Source organism: Convolutriloba macropyga, chromosome 15, assembly GCF_964194025.1.
Source record: "Convolutriloba macropyga chromosome 15, txConMacr16.3, whole genome shotgun sequence".
NCBI classification, from domain to species: domain Eukaryota; kingdom Metazoa; phylum Xenacoelomorpha; order Acoela; family Convolutidae; genus Convolutriloba; species Convolutriloba macropyga.
This window is the reverse complement of record NC_134482.1, coordinates 736,742-755,300: the sequence shown is the minus strand read 5'-3', so window position 1 is coordinate 755,300 and position 18,559 is coordinate 736,742. Positions and strand designations below refer to the sequence as shown.

The window sequence follows — 18,559 nt, the reverse complement described above, 5'->3', positions numbered from 1 at the left end:
CATACGGAAATTTGCGAGTTTCGCAAATAACGAATTTTAAAAATAGGTCTTTTTCATCGGGTCAAGGAGTTGTCCAAATCAAACCAAACTCGGTATGGAGTATCCTCAGTGTGTTTAGAGTCTAAAACGAAAAGAATTTTTGCTATAGATTGCCTAGGAAATGTAAAATTTATTTAATGAAGAGGTGCACCCCCCCCCCCCCCCTGCCCCGTTGCGACGTCGGTTAGTCGGTTCCCCCCGCTGGGATTTTGTGCACCTCATGTTGGGGACGTAGTTGGCGTATTGGGCACATGTCTGCAGCTGTCTGGATTGTCATTGTCAAAAAACCAGGTAATGTAAAAAATGATGTTGCTTTGAAAACCCCGAGTCGTGGTAGCGCTTAAAAGTTTTTATTCACCGCATTCTGACGATAGCGCTGAAATATTTTTTTTCCACCGCATTCTGCTCGTAGCGATGAAAATTTTTTCTCACCGCTTAAGCGGTGAAAAAAAATTCACCGCTACTAGCATAATGCGGTGAAAAAATTTTTTCAGCGCTACCACGAAGCCGTGAAAAAAATTTTTCACCGCTACCACGAAGCCGTGAAAAAAATTTTTCACCGCTAAAATTGCTAATTTACAAAAATTCACCGCTCTATTAACCGCTAATCTTACAAAAATTCACCACTATGAACGCATTGAACGCTAAAAGATGCGGGCGCTTTGCGGTGAAAAAAGTTTTTTTTCACCGCTAATCACCGCTAATCTTACATCATTTTTTTTGACCAAACGTCGACCCGGGTTTGGCGACTCAAGTGACTTTCCAAGGTATGGCAGTGAATCTAGTGAATCCTCTATTGACCCCATTCTCTCCATGACTCACGTGATCCTTCGGATAGAGTACCTGTAAATAGTCAAACTAGATGTGACCAAATTTTGAAGACATCTTGTATCCGCGTCGATCACGAGCTAGAAATTGCATGAAGTCAAACTCAAATGTTTCCTTGCCCCCTTCGGGAATAACTCCCATCTTAGTCAATTCAGGTTCCAGCTAACATCTCTATAGTCTCTCAACTGATGGTTCCCCACTATTAGATATGAAAATTCCATACTATGCCTCAATGCAAAAACCCATTCGAAAAGTTGGGCTACCTTTGATAAAACTTGGACGCAGATATTGTCCAGAACATTTAATTTTTTCCGGACCATGTTTTTTTAGTCGCGCTAAACACCACGTGACAATAGATTCTTGATATTTTTAGAACGCTTTCAAAAGCAACGTCTGGAAAAAGTAAATATGATTTAAGAAAGCGAGAACTTGCTTTTTGATTTAAAGAAAGTAACAAAAATTTGCAAATTTTGATATAAGGAAATCTGAGGATAACTATTGATTGCAAAAATTATGCTTCGCCGTAGACCTCATGAGAACTAAAAAGTGTGTTATAAGATGAACAAGAGAAATATATTTAAAAATGAGCTGAGCTAAACCTAATTAGAACAACAGATGAATGTTTAAAAATACGTACACAGAAAGTTAATTCAGACTTTGTGATAACGAAAAACAAAAAACTCTGCTGGTTTTTGTCGTCCGAGTGATCATCCATCTAGGAATAGCAATCGTTCTTCAAAATCATCAAAAATGTTGTAGAAATTTTTTTATCAACTATGTTTTGTATCATCAAATGCATAGTGCAAATAATGTATCAGAACAACTAAGAAAGTCGGAGAGATTGAAGACTATTTTGTAATTTGTATAAATAAATGAATCAAAAAAATACGTTCTGCATCGTACAAAAAATCATTCTTAATTTACGCGAAAGGAAAGAAAAGAAAAATGAAAAAATTTATAAAATTAGGTTTAAGCTCAAGAATCTCAATTTTGAAAAAAAAACGCGACATAATTTTTTCAAAACAAATCAACACTATTTATATTGGCACGAAAATTGAATTTTAAAAAATTGAGCCATTGGAAATTTAGGACAACCTTTAAACTAATAATTAGTTTACGAAAGAAAAAAAAATCAATTAAACTGTTTAAATTTATAACAACTATTGAAACTAATGTTTAACAAGCATTTATAAATACCTTTTTTGAGCATTATAACAAATATTTTGAAAAACTCACTTTAATCTTTTAAAGAAACATGAAAAAGTAAGTTTTAACAGGAAGCTGGATCAGAAAATCGAACGCAAGCTTCAATTAATAGCGCCACGAACTCGTTTGAAGAAAAAGAGTCATTTTTTGTTTAGAATTTAATAAGGAATAAACAGTAATGACTGGCCTGGTATAACAGATAAATAAGTATTTTTAAAAGAGCATCAACAACTTAAGAATGTTGAGAAATTTTCTCGCAAAAAAATTATGACAGCAAAAAAAGGCAGTCATAAATTAGCTAATTTGCAAAAAAATTCAAGAAACTTGATTAAAGGGAAAATAAGGTTGCTCTGTACTCGGCTCTTCTGAAGAATCTTGTTCTGCTTGATTTCGTTGCATGATAAAAATAGGTTTTTTTAATAAAAAAAATGAAATAAACCAAAGTTGACTGCTATTTCACTTTTCTCTCAATATAATACATCATTTTACTCTGATAAAAATTGGAGGTATTTGGTTTCGAAATCAGGTTTCTTTTTCGCTGTGGTATCTTGTTATACCAAAAAGACCTAAAACAGAAAAATGCTTTAAGCGGTTTTTGCAAAGGTTGTTTCAAATGATTAATTTGTATAATATTACAATCAACCTTCCTTGCCGAAACTTGAATTGAAGCACTACATAAACGAAAACATATCAGAAACAGGGGTCAGCATGCACTATAATCAAACTTAAAAATTCAATCCAAATTGCATTAAGTGGACTTGATTATTCAAACAAACAGAACAAACCTATTCTAATTTGGCGTAAAGTAGTACGAATGATCACAGAATCAGAGTTCAAAGATAAATTTTCACATGCAAAACTGCAAAGAAAATTATAATTATTGAAATTATTGTTAACACGATATTTTACAGTTTTGATATTGCTCTATCTACCACCTTCAATATGTGACATAAATAAAGATCACAATGCAAAAAAATCAGAAAAATTAAGCGTTTCGAATATTTGCAACTGAAGCAAACTACGACCAAAACATATGTTTATTCCCGGTTCTTTATAAACTTCGACATAAATTCGCTCTGAAAACTTTTGATATGTCTCAACATTTCATGAACTATTGACCAATTTGATGCATCTGATGTGATCTGCCTCTTTCTTTGCTTAAGTAAATTTTTTTTGCTTAAGCTTGCAAATATTCTTTTTGATAATGATTAAATTGGCTACAAATCGGTCAGAAATAGAGATGCAACGCAGAAATCTCTCTGCATTTCCATCACATCAAAAACGGGTATTTGGCAATATATCATTAGAAAAACAACTTTTTTGACAATTTTAACTCAAAAGAAAACAAAAGATTGTTGAGACGCTGTCAATGATCTTTTCAAGGCAATTGTAGGCACAGAAAACTTGAAGTTGATACCACATAAAAAAAGTCTGGGATGCCCTCAAACAAAGTAAAAAAATGTCTGAACAGTGAGTATGAAAAGTGGGGCTTATTGCGGCATAAAGTTGTATTTTTTTAATGAAAACGTGGGAAGAATTATCGTTGTTTTAGTTGGGCCGGTTTTCTTCAAAATAATTTATCGCAGCGTCCGTGAAAGGATGCAAGAGACGTTGCTGTCCCGGGCTGAGTTGTCCACCCACATTCTTACGTTATTAAGCGAGAACTAGGATTTCAAGTGAATTTCGGTTGTAATTAACAGGGAAAAGAGTGGAAGAGTTTAACTTTGAAGACGTTACACTTATTTTTACACTCCTTAGACTTTTTCGCCCACTCTTATTACACAATTGAAAACACTTTAGGTTTACACTAACGGCGTAAACACATTTCTTACACTCTTTACACTCTTTTCCACGTTATTTCTCCATTGGCTCTGGTAAAATCAATGTCCCTGGTAGAGCATTACGTTGTGTATTTGTTCTGTTGCATAACGTTAGTTAGTTTAGCCAAAAAAAAACAGTTGAATTCCCAGTAGTGGTTTAAAACCTTTGGAAGTTCATTGTAACTCTACTAAGAGCTATATCAAAAGCAATACTTCTCGTGAACAGCGAGTATATTCTTCCCGGAAGAAACTTGAATCCCGGATCGAGGTGTCACCGCAATTCAACAAAAAATTATGAAAGTTAACCGGTGAATGTGAAAAATTTTGAAAGATAAACGGTCAATGCGTCGAAAAAAAACATTATCACCTGGTAGCGGTGAAATTACATAATTTCACCGCTGAATTTAGCGATTAAATTACATGATTTCACCGCTTTGAAAAACATAGCCGGCAGATTGCCGGAACAGCTTCGAAAGAATAGACTTGCGTGCCATATAAAAGAAACAGATACAGATTTAAATTGAAGAAAAAACTAGCTCAAAAACTAGGTAAAAAACATTCAGCGATAAATTAATAATGCTTGTTAAAATTCATTCTACAGAAGCTTTTTATTAGGGAGCTTTATTGCACTTATGAGTTCCTTTGACATTAAACAAATTCAAATTAACCCTATGTTTTAAAGTGCGAATTTCATTTTATTGAGTGAGGTAAGTCACGTATGATCAAAACCTAATCGCGCAAGTGATCTAAAAAGTTTTGCTGAAGAGAGTGAGAAATGATGTCACGCACGCAAAGGCCGTTAGTGAAAGGAAGAATTCAGAAAATTTGACGTTATCGGCTTTGCTGTGTGAACAAATGTAAAACGAAAAAAGAGCGTCAAACGACAAAACAAAAACATATCAGGACAAGTCCTGACGTACAATTCAAAGAATTTTAATTGACTAAACAGAAAACTACACCTAGAACGGACTCTCAGTGACATGGGAAAAGCATTTCTAAAAAACAAACAAAAAGCAGAAAATCAATGACTCGCTTTTTCTCTTTATTCGGCGTTATCAAAATCACTACTCCAATTTGAGTTCAAAAATCATGAAGTTTTGTGAACAGATCTTTAAAAAAAAGAGCGCCCCAATACAATTCAAATTCTTTGAATTGCAAAAAACCAAGAGCACCGCAATATAGCTCCGCTCAGCATGCAGCATCGCAGCTATAAAAAAAATGTCCAAATTATGTGAGATAAGTGGTGAACGCAATGAAAAAAATATATAATTTCACTGCTTAACTTATTGGTGAATTTAAATAAATTCACCGCTTAGTAAAAAGTGTTAAAATTGAGTGATATCGGCAATGAATGCGGGGAGATTACATAAATTCGCCGCTTCACCTAATGGTGAAATAACATAATTTCACTGCTTAGAAAACGCTTCAATTTTTTTTGTCCAAAAAAGTTATAATACCATTATTAAAAGGCGCATGGAAAATTTACTCACGATTAACCATACATCTTTTTAAAACTATTTTTAAGCGGTGAAATTATGTAATTTGACCACTAGAGTAAGCGGTGAACTGATAATAAAAAATCATCAAATTTCATCGCTAACTACTGCAATTTCACCGCTAATTTAACAAAATTTCGAGGCGCATGTTTTACAGAAAGTAGAGTGAATTTGATTTGAATATGCGTTTTTATATATATGTTTCGTGAGTGCTTTCGCAGTGGAAGAAGAAGTGGCTGAAATTCAGGAGGTGAGAGGTTCGGATCCGTGTAAGGCCGGTACTATGTAAGCGGTGAAACGTGGTGAATTTTTACAAGATCACCGCTTTATCTAACGGTGAAATTACATTATTTCACCGCATTTCACCGCAAAATTATGTAAGAAATTTGCGGTAAAGAAAACCCAACTTTTCACCGCTCATCTTTTTTTCATATTTTCCCGATTTTCCCGATTTTCCCCGACCCGGGATGTACCTCATGTTTGTCTTTTGTGAGGAGTGCTGCAAACAGTCCAAAGCTACCATAAGTCATAATCAACACATCCACCATTGACATTACTGCAAAGTCCACACCTAAACATCGCAGCTCTTATGTACTCCATTAAATTTTTAAGTCACATTTAGTTTCAACTTCATGGAAGCAAACAGTCACAAAATCTTTAATGTGAAAACTCAAACCCCGTGTGCCAAAAAACCTAGAATACAGTTAATATCTTTCTCGGATCCTTCCCGTTTGTGTCCCCCCCCCCCAGCTTAGCGAATTAAAGTCAACTAACATAAACTGGATCTATTTTATAGATTTTCCACAAAATTTCACCTCTGAGGTTTCTTTGGTTTTCTCCAATCAGGTAATCAAGTGAGCTTTCATAGAAATCAAAACCCCATCGATGGATAAAAGTTATATCAGAAAAATAGCAGACAATTGTTCCCAATACACGGACCCTGATTGCATATCAGTACAGAAACCTTGGACTCCAATTTCGTCGGCTCAAAACTGTGTCTTGGTAGCATTCGATACTTTTTTAAATAAAAGCAATGAGCTTATATGTTTGTTTTTCGCAAAACTTATTTTAAAAAATTATACCTAGAATGCCTTTTCATTGTCCATGGGGACAAGCTTCATTTTTCTCACCAAGGCTCAGAAAAATTAATTTTAGACGATTTTTTGTTCTGTAACATAACACTGGTCTGAACTATGTGAAGATCATAGCACGCGTCAGAATAAGAAAACAGAACCGAACAAGAGGCTCGTTAATGTGCGCGATTGCACATGATGTTCCGACTCGAGCTCATCTACATTTTGACTTATTTGTCAACCAAATGTAGAGATAATCAAAATTTAATGTTTGAGTTTAAAAAATTTTTACACACCCAAGCTAAAAATTGAATTGCATAATCCCGTGCCTTATTAAAGCGCTCACGAGATCTGCATTAAATAAACTACGAGAACAAAACAAACAACAAAGCAGCAAAAACAAAATTTCGCGACAAAACCTCAAAATCTAAATTTAAAAGCACCTTGTGATAACGTCAAAATGCAATCAGAAGAAACATTAGCAAAACAATCACTTTTTCCTAACTACAAGGCAGATATGACTTTTCCCTAACGGGACTAGTTAGAAAGTCGACAAGAAGAAATAATGAGGCAAAAGTTAAAATTCAGTCAACATTTTTGAAAATGTCTCATAACTTCATACGTCTCAAAAACCATTAACATAAAATATTCATGATAACGTAGCAAAAAATCAGTACAAAACCAATAAGAACTGCAGTTTCTTAGACTGATCCATACAAACGAAGTTAAGTTGTAGAAAAACTAATCAAAAAAGACAAACAATTTGCGAAAAAACAAATTATTGGAGCCATTAAAAAATTAGATTAATCTCAATATTATTTCTCTTATTTCAATTATGATCTAAACTAATTAAACTAAAAAAGTACTGAGTAATTGAATAAGTTCACTTGGTCCTTATTTGAAAATCATTTGGATCGTTTACTACGCGAATATGCTAAAAACATCATTCTTAGAAAAGGGCAACAAGAACTGAAAAATCTAAAATATTATCGAAAACAACTAAAGTCATACTTTTAAAAGCGATTCACTAACAAAATTGCGTAGCATTATTTGGGCAGTCCTTGATTAGAAGCCTGTGAGACCTCTTCGAGTTTCACGACTACAGAAAGAATAAAAGACTGTCAAAAACGATAAATCACGAAGCCATTTAATTATAAACCTTGAAGTAATAATTCTATCTTCAATTATTTCAAAACAACAATGGGATGCTTCTTCGTTAAAAAATGACATCAGAAAATCAACAAATATGAATAGGTATATCAAAACCATGCAGTTTTTACGAAAGACACGTAATATCAACGACATTAAATTCAATAGCTTTCAAAGGAAATCAATAAAATTGCTAAATTATGCCTCGACGGGAAAACTATGATGTTTGCTATTCATAATTCATCATTATGATGTCACAATAAATCTTATGGTTATGAAAACAACAATAAAAACAGGCGAAAACCAAAAACTCAATAGAAAAATGCAAGAAGAAAATGTCTAAGCCAATTAAACCGAAAGCCTTTCTCTAAAAAAATTCTCTATGATCCTTTGAGCGTTTTTTCTAAGCAAAGGAGAACTATCAGTGTTAATATAATCTTATAATATTTCAATGGGATCCAAAACAATGAGAAAAAAACCCAAAATTTTTAAAAAAAAATATATGAAAACTCGTGGCATTGAAGTCATAAAACCAATAATTAGAACTCCAAATTGGTATCCAGATTAATTTTGTTCGCATTAGAAAAGAAAAAGGCCTCTTTCTACTAAAAATGACATAGAATTGAAGAAATAGGTTTAAGATCAATGTATTTGATATTCAAAGAAAATTCGAAAAATTATTTTTTTTTGAATTAGGAGCCATTAGATGTCCCTCAAAGCTCTAGATAGTTTCAGTTAATGCTCATTAAGGAGCCTCCTGCCTTTTTGGTCAACATCTTCATGCTATAGGACTTCAAAAACTTAGTAAAATCTCAGCAAGAAGTTCAGAATTTCATTAAAAATTACAAAAACTTAGAGTAGAAGTCAAAAGAAAACAAGTGTGATCGCTCGAAAACGAATATTTTGTTCATTTTGCTTCATTTGGCTGTTTATGACAATGGTTAATAACGGAATCTCGATATGGAAAGTGACTAGTCTATAAGTGACTTTAAAAACAAAAAAAATTCTAAAAGAAACAGCTATCAACGAGATTTCGAGTTTCATGTTTTATAGTAAACTTAGCCATGAGACCCAAACTACCGCTTTTCTCGCCTTTCCTCTATTATAAATTGAAAATTTTTTCATTTAGTAGCGAGAAATGTAATTTTGAATTGATATTTCTTTAGAAAAAATCTTAATTTGAACTAAAAATAAGCTAAAAATTGAACAAAATCGTCCAAATGTCCGGTGTTCACACAAAATTTAAAACCCCGATAACTCCTCGGAAAAGCAAATTTCAAAGAAAATCTTTTTTCCTAGCTCTACGCTGGACCAGCTTTTTAAGGATACCACTCACATTTCTCTACAGTGAATATATCGATCGGCCAAAATTGACTGAGCAAAAAAACCCATTTAAGTATATAGTTCCTCCATCCACAAGTGAGGTCGGAACAATAACAATGGCTAATGGTTCAGCGCTGATTGTGTCTGTGGGGCCAGGTCTTGGTAGTTTCAAAGAAAATTTAACACATCAGACTAGTTTCGTAGCATTTCTTTATTGTGTTGGCTGAAAAATTTGTCTATAGACAGCTTTTTCCAGAATAGACAGTTTTTCCGCTAAAGTTTTTCTTTCACACATCTACCATATGACCCCGATAAAAATCCGTTAAAAATTGTTTTATTAATAAGATTTTGTTTTCAGCACAGAAAAAGGGCTTCCAGGATCTTGTGTATATCTTACCAAGCGCAAATTTTCAAGAAATCAGGTTACGTTTCCCACAGCTAAAAAATTAACTTGTTAGATTGAACTTCACATAGTAACAAAACTTCATTATTTTGTTGTTAATTTTTTACTTCGGAAAGAAACATATAGAAGCTAATAGCTCCAGTCCACACAGCAAAGTTTTCAACGACAGTCAGAAATATGAAATTGATTTGTCTTCAACGAACAATTTCAATTTTTAAAATATACGAGTTGTTGTAGGAAGACCGACATTTGTTTTTAGGAAGTTGCAGAACAAAGAAAACTGTTCGAATTGAATTTCTGTGATGTATTTTTTGCACTGAATCTACAGCAATTGATTGTCTGATTTTTTCAACACTTGCACAAAGTCATAAATCTTCATTTCAAGTTCAATTTTCAATAAAAACGTGAAAGATCCTCCTGTCAGATATATATTCCTCTGACCAAACGACGATTCAACTCATATCTTAAATAAATCCGTAATATTTCAGAAATTTCAAAGATAAAGCACAGTTCTTTCACAGATTTATCTAATACTTGAAGAATTTAAAAACTGACCTAATCAGCGCAACTCTTGTTTAATCCTTAAAACTATGATATAGCCTAGAAATTTTTTTTGTTTCATCAATCGTCAGCTCAGATCTTTACATAAACACTTACAAACATTTTCTCGACCCTGGTTCGCAAAACTAGAGTCTCTCCGACTTACCGAGGCTCAGTTCTTTCTTATCAGCTCCAAGCATTCGATCTCTTTCTGGTCCAACAATAACCATTCTAATGGATGACGGAAATGAAGACATGTGAGAATTGAGATACTGTCTCAACTCAGCGTCATTCTCTCCAAACATTAGGAATACGACATTCTGAAACACAAAAATGTATTCACCCGACATCAAAAACAGACCCACGGTTTCTGAGCAATAACTTTAAGATGAATAACTTTGACCACATTTGTACAGAGATATTCGCTTTTGACTATTTTTTTCTTACTTCAAAAAGGTTCAGGTAAGACATATGATTCATATTTTTCTTATACTTTTAGGCCATTCCTCGTTTCTAATGTCCCCCAATTCTTCTTCCAGTCACTTCACCAAAAAGTCATTGGTAGTGACTGCGCGAAAATCGGTCATGATTTTGTCCTAGGATTTTCATTCGGTCTACATGCTGACAAGCATCTATGACTCCTTCAGCATCTATGACTCCTTTTCCGGAGGAAATTGCTTATAATCTTTGATTTTAGCAAGAAGAGCATTAATCTGTTTAAATTTATTATCCGGAAAAAACTCTTTTGCTTCGCAGCTGTTCAAATCTACAAATATCCTATTTAACTTGCTTGGACATCCAGCAAACAAACTCTATCCATCTGACCGTATTGCACCCCCCCCCCCCCCCCAAAAAAAAATGATTGGTTGTCCTGAACTCAAATGTTTGTATGCTTTTGAAGAAAATGTTTTCCATTTCCAATTACTTAAAGAATTCCGACGAGATAAGCACTCTAATGTTATCAGCAAAAATAATAATCCGTTAGGATTACAAGGACTTACTGAGCATTTTAGTACTCCATTTTGATTAAAAAAAACTTAAGTCTTCTCTTCAAACAGACTTCGTGTGCTGAATATCCTGACAAAATTCTTTTATTATAAAATTTCTACTGACTATTCTTCATAAATTTGTATCTTAGCGAAAGGAAACAGTTATGGGTTACCTTGAAGCATTTTTTTGGGTTTCCGATCTTTGAACACATTGTTTACAAGGTGTTTTGCTCTTCTTGGGGTCATTCGTTCGCTCATTTTTTACATCACCCCGACTGTTATTTTTCGAGGAACTTTAACAGGCTCTATTTCATTGGTTTTTCGCATTTGCTCGATTATATATACTCAGCAATATTGTTGTTTACCGCACAAACGTATTAAGATTAGGAAAATAAGCGAGTACGAAGAAGTCCGAGGCGCTCGAATTTTTTTGTATAGGTCGGTACTTTTCCCATTTTACAGTGCGCGCAATCCAGCGACAAAGTGTAATTGACTCTAATCCTTGTATCAAGACTAATAATCATTTGATAATCTTTTGATTCGGGGGTATTAGTCGCTAAATTTAGCATTGCTTTTGTCCCTAAAATTCGCTTTACGAATCAGCGACGAAGGAACGACAGTTTGGTCGGTGATATTCGCATTGCGTCGTTGATTTCGACAAATTTGCTTTAATGCGAGAAACCTATAAAATGTGTCCATTAGATCGTGAGTTGAAGCTGAAAGTTTCTACATATTGGGCTTTTACACCAAAGATTTCGTTGAGTAGCAATTTTGGTGAAAAATTTAGTTGACAGAAAATTCCCGCCTTATAATTTGAGATAAGTATAATTGAAGGCCTTATTTGGACCAAAAAATTTTGGATCAATTTTGAATAAAAAATTCAGTTGACAGGAAATTCCCACCTTATAATTTGAGATTGTATAGTTGAATGCATTCGGCAGGTAATCGGTCTTCATCAAATCGGGTTTAAAGCCCAGTTTCACCAAATGAGTGCATGGCATAATCCCCCATGCGAATGTGAACAGCTGCTAACACACAGTCTGGAGCTCTGCAATTGGTGCTGTTCTGAGTTAGGTAATCAAACACCACCTTTGCATGATTCCAGATATGTTTCTTCATTTTAATCTTGGAGCGAAAGTCGGCCACATGCGCTGAAAAATGAACAAAATGACGATAACAACTTTAGCGATCAAGTTTAAAAAACCTGTTTAGACTTGTTAGATGATTGAATGGCAATTCCCACTTCACGCGGTTCGTATGTGTGTGTGAGTTTGTGTGCGTGTGTGTCCAGGGAACAGTCCGAGGGAACAGTCCAGAACCTGCACAGTCTGATCAAAGCCTGATCAGACTTTGCAAGTTCTGGACTGTTCCCTCGTCAGACAATATTCAGACTGTAGTGTAGTTTTTAGACTCAGAGAGTCTGGAGTCGTTGGCAATTTGACCAGTATAGTCTGAACAGACCTCCTTCCAGAGCCTGTACAGTCTGTTGAGAACCGTTAGAGAGTCCAGGTACAGTCTGAAAAGACCCACGAGGTCACGCCGCAGATTGTGGAATTGATATGAACCCCTAGTTGAGAGAGGGACTTGGCTTTTGGAATACTAATTAATTTGCAGAGTTTAGGAGGTAATCTTGAGAATATTGACAATGTAAACCAAAGGAAAAAACTTGAGCAGTTTAAGTTGAAGCGAATTGATTAATTGTTTGTTAAGCAAACAACGCAGAGACTAGATTTGCAAAGTGATCAAGTTGTCAGAAATAGTCAGAACCAAACTCCGAGGTCATTAAACGGAAGAAACCAAGTATGAATACACCAGAAAAAAAGAATGGAAGCGCTTGGGAAAAGCAATGAAGTTTTAATATATGATTTCCCCCCCAAGTCCCAAAAATGCACCACCAAAAAGCCATTTTGGTATAATAAAAGTGTATATTTATTACCTATAATTAGTTACAAGTTTGGGGTTAGTGTTTAATATTTTCAGGAAGGATATAAAGGGTATGTTAATTAGGAAAAAGTAGTGCATAAAAAAGGGAAACAAACAAAAGATATGCTTTGAAGGATTTGTCGGCCAAATTTATTGTATTTTTCCGAAGAAAAACATGTTTGTTAGCCTCCAAAGATTACCCACAGCATGGGAAATACAAAGTAAAGAGAGAGAGGTAAAATTGTTGTCACAAACTATACTGTGTGCAAAAGCAAATCAAATCATATGTTAAAGAAAAAGGATTAACCAAACGTTTTATTTTGCGCATGGTCGGAGCAAAGACTTTTACTCATTAAAAACCGATACTTTTATGGTGTAATTCAGGAAGTGTTTGGTTTTTGTGCACAACAATCAAACGGGTTGGAATCCATATTAAAATCAAGTAAAAGAAAAGGATGGTTGAAGGGACATGCATGAAGAAATGAAAAGGAAAACAAAATGATTTGAAAAAGTGTTAGCTTTTTATTAATAGTGTTTTGAATCCAAGACCGGTAATCCCAATTGAGAAAAACTAGTGAGAGCATTATTTCAATAGTGTTTTGTATTTGCAGGAGAAGTTTGGTATAGATCTTGGGAATTAATGCAATTAGTTGTTGGAGTTCTTATGTTCAAATTCTGTCAGTCAGGTCGAATTTAGCGAGGTTTTTCGGTTAAATCAAATTGTCTACTTAAAATCAGAGCCTGAAAAGAATAACAATACTATAGTGTTGGTAAGTACACAGTGGAGGAAATCATTATTGTCAAAAAAAGCGGTAACAAAAGTATTGGAGGTTCAAAATGTCAAAAAGTTTTAAAAGGAGAATTTTTAGTGGAAATAACGAGTTATGAAGTGAGTTCGACGTTTGAGACGGGACTAATTATTGCTCTGAAGTATTCGAGAGATTAGATTATTAAGTCCAAAGAAGCACAAGGGCTGTTTGAAGGAATTTCTGATAGAGAGAAACTCAAAAGTTACGAAACCAATCGTTTAGAATTTCACCACCCCCCGCAAGTCCTGAAAACACTACTTCCTCAAGCCCGCCGATTGACCTCAAATTTTAATTTGTGACTCTTTGGCCAATTACATATGCATTGAGAAAAAGAGCGAGCTTTTTCCGCTAAACCAAAGTGGTTCATTTTGCGTTTAAAACAAACAAAAAAAGAGATGATAACTGAATTTTTTTTTGTACTTTCACGAAAGAAAGAATACTTTTACCAGAGTCAAAATCTCTACCCAAAACGACATTTAAAAGTTAAGACCGCAAATTATATAATGCTCAGTTTAAAGTATCAACGCTGACGACTCTTCTACAAGGAAAAATGCAAAAAGATCTAAAGTTTCCCGATTTTTCCACTATTGTGATCATAAGGAGAATAGTTCAAAAATGGTTGAATACAGACTTTGTAACATCATAATGGGAAGCAAAGCATCTTTAGGACCAATCAGACATATCCATAGCTGTGAAAACATAAAAACTGGCTGGCATGTATAAATATTAAGTGACATAGCATATAATTTTTTGTGAATCCTGAAATTTGCAAGCCAATTAAACCATGGAATTCCGGTCATCGTAAGCAAACATTTACTTTAGATAAACTACAGCGCGTGGCCAATATTCTGCGCCCACTACTACACTTATATGTTAGGTCAGAATCTTCGAAAAGGAGCGACACGTTACGTTTTGCTGATAACAAACTGATAAGGTTGAGTACCCTCAAGCACAAGAAAAACCATTAGACGCAAGAGAGCGAGTCTGAGAGAAAGACTTACGTGGTTGAGAAGCCGCAGTTCGTCAATCGAAATTAAGAGAAAGCTCAAGTGGAGGAGTTGGTTCTCAGAGAGAGAAAATTTTATTTATTTAGTGAGTTCATTGCGAAAGAACCTAGTTGGGTAAGTGCAGTGAGTGGAACAGCAAAGTTATAAAAAATTAGTGATTGCGAAAATTATAGGTCTCTGGTCAAAAACGTAGCTACTGGGAGGCAGAACTTATTAAAATTAATTGGATTAGGAAGAGAATTGCATGAGTATTGGATACTTGTGGATAGTTTGATTGAACTGGTTTGCATTAGTGTGAACTATTAGTTAGTTTAGATAGAAAAATTACTTTTGGATTGTTGAAGTTATTCAGTTATTTGTTTCCGGCTATAACTCTATCAGTTGCTGGTATTGCAATTCTTGATTATTAATACAAATATCCCGAGTGAAGTTTTCAACCAGCCGAGAGAGCAATTTATTTTGGGAACAACACAGTTCACTCCCTACTACAAGAGGAGCCATCAAACAAATCTTTTGGAATTTTGATAGAGTTTTGGGCGCTAGCCAGTCACCAGCTAGAAGCCTTCTAACGAAAAAACTACAAAATTCTACAGTGGCGCTCCTGGGTGGGCTCTCTTGTTAAAAAAGGAGTTATTCAGAAGATTTGAATACGAGTGTGAAGAGAGTTCTGATAAACTTGCAACAAGTGCTCAAAGCTGGCGACTTCCGACGCAGAGCAAGTCGAGGAACACGTTGGCGATAGTCAGAAAGAGATTACAAGTTTTGTGAAACGAAGCAGATTGAGCGAATTTGAGCAACAGAGACAGATATTTCCAGGAGAGGGTAATTTTGGAAGACAGTCAGTGATTTTTCTCGGGAGGAGGATCCCAACTCAGCGTAGAGGTGGAAGCACGCGAGCAGATAGGTTGAAGAGCTTTCTCAGACGGAGACGAGAAGAAGAGCCGAGAAGAATAGCAGCAGAAATTGAAGCCTCAGAGGAGCATTCAGAGTAGAGTGAAGCATTTCGGAGAACAATGTCAGGTTTCGGATTAAAAAAACAGTTTCCTTCGCCTGGCCATGAAGTTTGTGAGGACTGGCGTGAGTGTTAATATGATGTTTGTAAAGTTTTCATGTGTTCAGAAGAAGAGGTGAAGAGGTTTCTACCAGACAAGTTGTGTGGTTGGGCTCTTGATGCTTTAAATTATTTGCCGCGTGGATTTTTGAAAACCGATCAAAGAAATCGCGCCTGGACTCTTCAAGAAACTTTTTACTTCTTTGATCTGAGACTGTCCAATAACCCAGAGTTTTATGAGGACGCGTTTGAGAGATACTTGACAGAGAAACAGGAATACGAGAAAGCAGCTTTAAAGTGTGAAATTGACAGACCAGTTATTCCAGGTGACGTTGTTGACAGAGAGGAGTTACCGCGCCGAGAGCGGACTCCAAAATCAGACAAAAAGAAAGACGCTCAAGTGAAAACCGATATTATCCTCAAATCAGTGATGAAGAAAAAGCCACCGAAAAATTCTTTGACTAAACATTGGTCTCCCATTAAAGCTGTTGGTTTCGGAGTAAAAGCAGTGCTAGAAGAGAAATCGAGTTTCGTAGACGGAAGGCAAAGAATCACTTCAAAGCAGATTGACACTCTGTCCAGTGCGGAGACTCTGGTTGATTTGAATGTCATTGGAGGCAGTCGCAATTTCAATTTCGATGGAGAAATCGAAGAGCAGATTACGACAAAAACAAAATCTGAAGAAGAACAGTTCAAGGAGATGATGGTTCGATGTCTTGCACTGTGGGACGTTGGTAAGAACAGAAAAGTTGCAGAACAGAGAAGTGAAGCACTCGAGGAAACAGCTAACAGTAAGTTGGAGGGCGATGCAAATATAAGTGAAGACGATCTGAGCGATGTCTACAGCTTCTTCGATAGCGACGATGAAAACAAATTTGAATGCATGGACAACGATGTATTCCTTCAAAACATTTGTGAGCGGCATATTAACTCTGAATCGATTGACTTGACTACCAAAAACGGATTGACAGTTGGAAAACAGTGCTCTAAAGGGTTGAGAGCCTCTGATTACATCACGTCCGGTCCTTGCAGAAACGGTCCGGTCCGTCCGGTCACTTGGAGAAACAGGTATGCCACATTTGACTTCTGCCCAAGAACGCATTCTTGATTCGGCAACGGGAAGTAAGTTTAGTAGCCACCCGATTGCTACTGAACTACATCAAGAGTCACGTAGCCTTGCGTCGCAAGAGAGAGATGGATTTGATTTGAGCGTAATGTCATTGGGAGGAAAATGTAATAACTTACAAGAGAGGCATGTAACTTTTCTAGCGGACGAGGCGTGTTATGAAGCGACTGAGAGTTGTGAAAGCACGGTTGCAAAGGCATGCGCGGATGGATTTCCAGAATTGAGCAAAGAAGAAAAATTGACTACACCAGCAAAATTTGGCAACATTTTTTTCACCAGGATTTGGGAACAATGCGCAATTGTTGAAACAATCGATCACTAACAAACGCGCAAACGATCACTCAAACGTTGCCGCCATTGTTGGAGGAAACGCTTGTGCATTTGGTTTTGGAGAGAATGTAGTGCCAGTACACTTCAAGAGTTCTTTTTCGAAGCGAGATAAGGAACAGAAACAAACCTCGGATTTCGAAGTCAAGAAAGCAATTGAAACTTATTGGAATCATTTGTCAATAGGCTTACCCGGCCCAGAAGAGACAGTGAAATATAAGAGGGAGGTGTCGTTTAGTTCTTCTCCGAGTTTGTTGAGGGGGAGTGACGATCAGAGAAGTCTGGAATTGGAGTACCCTGAGTTGTGCATCCTGTTGTTTGGAAACCAAATAATCGGTAGGAAAGAGAAGTGGAACAAACAGAATTTGAAGTATCAGTCGTCCAGAGGAGTCTGGCGCAAGCGAAAGAAAAAGTCAAAGAATGAGATTGGAGGCGGTCATCCATTCAAGCATCGGAGGAAGAAAGCAGCGTTGACAAAGTTGGTAAAGCTGAACTGTCTGATGTGAGAGCAAGTAATTGTGAAGTGACAATGCTGCTCTTACAAATGTGAGTTATTATGCCGTATATTAAACTAGAAGCTTATAATGGAACCAATAAATCTGCTGTTAATACTGTAGTGCATATGCTCTAAAGAAAAAAAAATTACGGGAAAAAGATGGCCAAGTTGATTGCAATGTTCGGAATTAGGTTGAGATTAGACAGATTTGGGGTTCTTGGTCAAGGATTGTTTTGATTGTGAGTTTCTTTTCGGCCAGTGTTGTTTCTTTAAAATGAGTTGGTTGACTGAGTTACTCATATATATGATCATGCTTATATTTCTAGTTATTATCTAATCAGTTAACGGTGCTCTGGGAATTTCCTAATCTTCATTTACTTGCAGATCTATTTAAATGTTTCGAACTAACGTAGGTTTACTAAGTTTCTAAACAAAAAAACTTTTTGTGCAAAGGAGAGGGTGTGCTAGTACTCAGGGACCAACGGATTTTTTTTATTCGAGAGAATAATAGTCTAGAAGGGAGGAGTGTGGAATTGATATGAATCATGGGTCCTTAACCCCTAGTTGAGAGAGGGACTTGGATTTTGAAATACTAATTATTTGCAGAGTTTAGGAGCTAATCTTGAGAATATTGACAATGTAAACCAAAGGAACAAACTTGAGCGATTTAAGTGGAAGCGAATTGATTAATTGTTTGTTAAGCAAACAGCGCAGAGACTAGATTTGCAGAGTGATCAAGTTGTCAGAAGTAGTCAGAATCAAACTCCGAGGTCATTAAACGGAAGAAACCAAGTATTAATACACCAGAAAAAAGAATGGAAGGGCTTGGGAAAAGCAATGAAGTTTTAATATATGAATTCCCCCCAAGTCCCAAAAATGCACCACCAAAAAGCCATTTTGGTATAATAAAAGTGAATATTTATTACCTATAATTAGTTACAAGTTTGGGGTTAG

General features: G+C 35.7%; 1 protein-coding gene across 1 annotated transcript; it reads right to left on the bottom strand.

The window, feature by feature from the left end:
• Positions 1-789: 789 nt before the first annotated feature.
• On the bottom strand, positions 790-11,867 carry LOC142354538 (uncharacterized). Its single transcript, XM_075406856.1, has 4 exons — positions 11,769-11,867; positions 10,044-10,197; positions 5,863-5,960; positions 790-882 (listed from the first exon to the last, which is right to left on the bottom strand). The coding sequence occupies exons 1-4, from the start codon at positions 11,865-11,867 to the stop codon at positions 790-792; spliced, it is 444 nt and encodes a 147-aa protein (XP_075262971.1).
• Positions 11,868-18,559: the final 6,692 nt, after the last annotated feature.

What these genes read in the sequence shown, in the direction of transcription:
- LOC142354538 (XM_075406856.1), bottom strand. Translation starts at nt 11,867, where the DNA reads ATGCCATGCACTCATTTGGTGAAACTGGGCTTTAAACCCGATTTGATG. An exon ending in ATACAATCTCAAATTATAAG is followed by an intron (nt 10,198 to 11,768) that starts GTGGGAATTTCC and finishes TTTGTGTTTCAG; the next exon opens with AATGTCGTATTCCTAATGTT. An exon ending in TCACAAAAGACAAACATGAG is followed by an intron (nt 883 to 5,862) that starts GTACATCCCGGG and finishes GACTATTTACAG; the next exon opens with GTACTCTATCCGAAGGATCA.